Consider the following 2,393-nt stretch of genomic DNA (forward strand, 5'->3'; position numbering starts at 1 on the left):
TAGTAGTCTAACCGCAACGTGAGAAGGTGCGTGTTTCACTAATCACAAGTTCGTTTCGTATCCTGTATATTCTAATTCGTGAAAATACAAAAAAAAAAATTGAATGTATGCATGATTTAACCATAAAAATAAGGCGAGCATGCTTAAAAAATCACCCTATAAAATAAATAAATATTATAAAGTTACATCAATTAGGTAAGTAAAACTTACTTGTCAAATTTTTCAAACCTTCTTTAATACAATTTTCAAAATTGAAATCCATTGCTCATTCAAAATCCAATATGAAATATAGTAAAAGATTGAATATCCATTAAAACTGAATCAACAAAATAAATGTCAAAATGTAATATACAATTATATTATAAATAATAAATACTTAATATTATATAGTATGGTACCTCATAAATAATAATATTATACTGCATTACAAATAATGATTTATTTAATTTAACTTATGATGTTGGATTGATCTATTAGCCTATTAAATTATTTTATTGAGTTGTACAAACAATTTATTAAAAACATTTTAGTTAATAACATGATACTGTTATAGCATGCTTGATTTGTTTTTTTTTTTTTTGTGTTTATATTAGGTCTTTCAACATTCTGTTTGGCAGTATAGACATTGGCGCAATTTTAACCCTAGCTGCGTCTATGAATATAGATGGGCATAACCACTGCCCTCGAGGCTGGTCTATGTACTTGGACTGAAATTGTTTAGGGTGTTATCGCTATGTATTAAAGCCTGTAAAGTTGTAATTATCCCATTATAATATTAGGATAACACAAGGTATAAGACTAGGTGATCAAAAATCTAGAAGCCTGATAACACAATATGTGATAGATAATATTACTGTTGACATATCTAATAATAAAATTCATAATATTCATATAATATTATACATTAATTGTAAGCCCTGACAATTTAGATATTAGTCTGGTAATAATTAAAGGTAATAAACTATGAACTACAGAAATAATATTTAATATGCATTAATGTTATCAATAATTTATGAAAATATCTGTATGCGTTGTATCGCTATTTAGTATTTACTATTGCCAGGTTGCATGAAAAATTGATTCATTTAATTTTTAAATATAATTTAATGAACCAATCATTGGCCACTAAATCATGTTTAAGGGACTATTGACTGTTAAATGATAAGTAGTTGTTCAAGCAACCTAGCATATAATATATTATATTATAGGTATATTATTTATATTATAGACCATATACCTATTCATAATATAATAACAGGTGTACTAATATATATATTTATTACATTTAATGGTTCACTAAAATTTAATGGACCAATTATGAGACCAATTAAATCTTGTTCAAGGGACCATTAGCTCACTATTGAATATTGATTCATGAAATGTTTAGTGCAACCCATGGACTAAGATAAATCTTAATCCGTGGTGAAACGCAAATAATAAGCAAGTGGCAATATTGATAATGTCTATAGAGAAATAAAGAATATCTGGTTAATAATGGTATGCACAGTCTTTGGTAAAATATAAACTAATAATAATATAAAAAAAAATCAACACATTATGACAACCTTATCTCTATGTCAATTATGCAAACACATAGTACAAATTCTTATTTTAGTATTAATTTATTAGTAAAAAATATTTTTGTCCATAATCAAAGTAATAATATATAGGTAATTTGTTTGACTAAAATGTTTAAGTTTCTAATAATTTAAAATTTAAACATTCTTTATACTTTGATAATTATCAAAAAATAGAAATGAATAAGTTACAGTCAGATGATTTAAATGCAATTGTGAACATTCAATATGGAATTGGGTTTGAGCTTATTGAAGGACAAATTGAAATTGAGATAACAGTTTTCAATGAAACTAAAAAATCTAAATCTCTACCGGCATGTAGAAATCGAATAAACTTTTATGAAGAGTTCATATGGAAAATCGACAAAACTACACTAAAATATAGTCGTTCAACAAATGCGATTGTTAAGGTTGAATGCTTTAGAACGTCAGAAAAAATATTTTTTGGACATGTATACAGGAGACAAAGAATTGGACATGTAATAATTAAGCTTAAGGAATTTCAAATAATAGGACGTAACTGGGATCAAAACGTATCTATTAGAGGTTACAAGCTTCTTGGTACTAGTAGCTACATTGAACTGATAATTGTTTTAATAATACAAGAAGATATAGAATTTGAGAACATAAAAGATTTCAAAAAAACCTCAATATTCAATAACAAACACATTAATACCACAAAACCAACATTAGAACTCAATAAATATGGTAATTATAATTTTATAATAAAATATAATATAATACCTAATAAAAATAAGTGAAAAGTAAATTAATTATTATATATCATATACATATAGATATTTTCCATTAAGAGGA

At 25.2% G+C, this 2,393-nt stretch overlaps 1 protein-coding gene across 2 annotated transcripts in view; it reads right to left on the bottom strand.

Moving 5' to 3' along the window:
• The window catches only part of LOC100161436 (serine/threonine-protein phosphatase 2A regulatory subunit B'' subunit gamma), a 16,919-nt gene that overhangs the window by 8,570 nt on the left and 5,956 nt on the right, over nucleotides 1–2,393 (bottom strand). For both annotated transcript variants that reach the window (XM_008186111.3, XM_001949549.5), the window contains exon 2: nucleotides 211–316. In XM_008186111.3, the coding sequence (XP_008184333.1) occupies nucleotides 211–262 (52 nt within the window). In that variant the 5' untranslated portion in view covers nucleotides 263–316. The remainder of the gene's footprint in view (nucleotides 1–210; nucleotides 317–2,393) is intronic.

The sequence above is a fragment of the Acyrthosiphon pisum genome, chromosome X (genome assembly GCF_005508785.2).
Source record: "Acyrthosiphon pisum isolate AL4f chromosome X, pea_aphid_22Mar2018_4r6ur, whole genome shotgun sequence".
Classification (NCBI taxonomy): Eukaryota; Metazoa; Arthropoda; class Insecta; order Hemiptera; family Aphididae; genus Acyrthosiphon; species Acyrthosiphon pisum.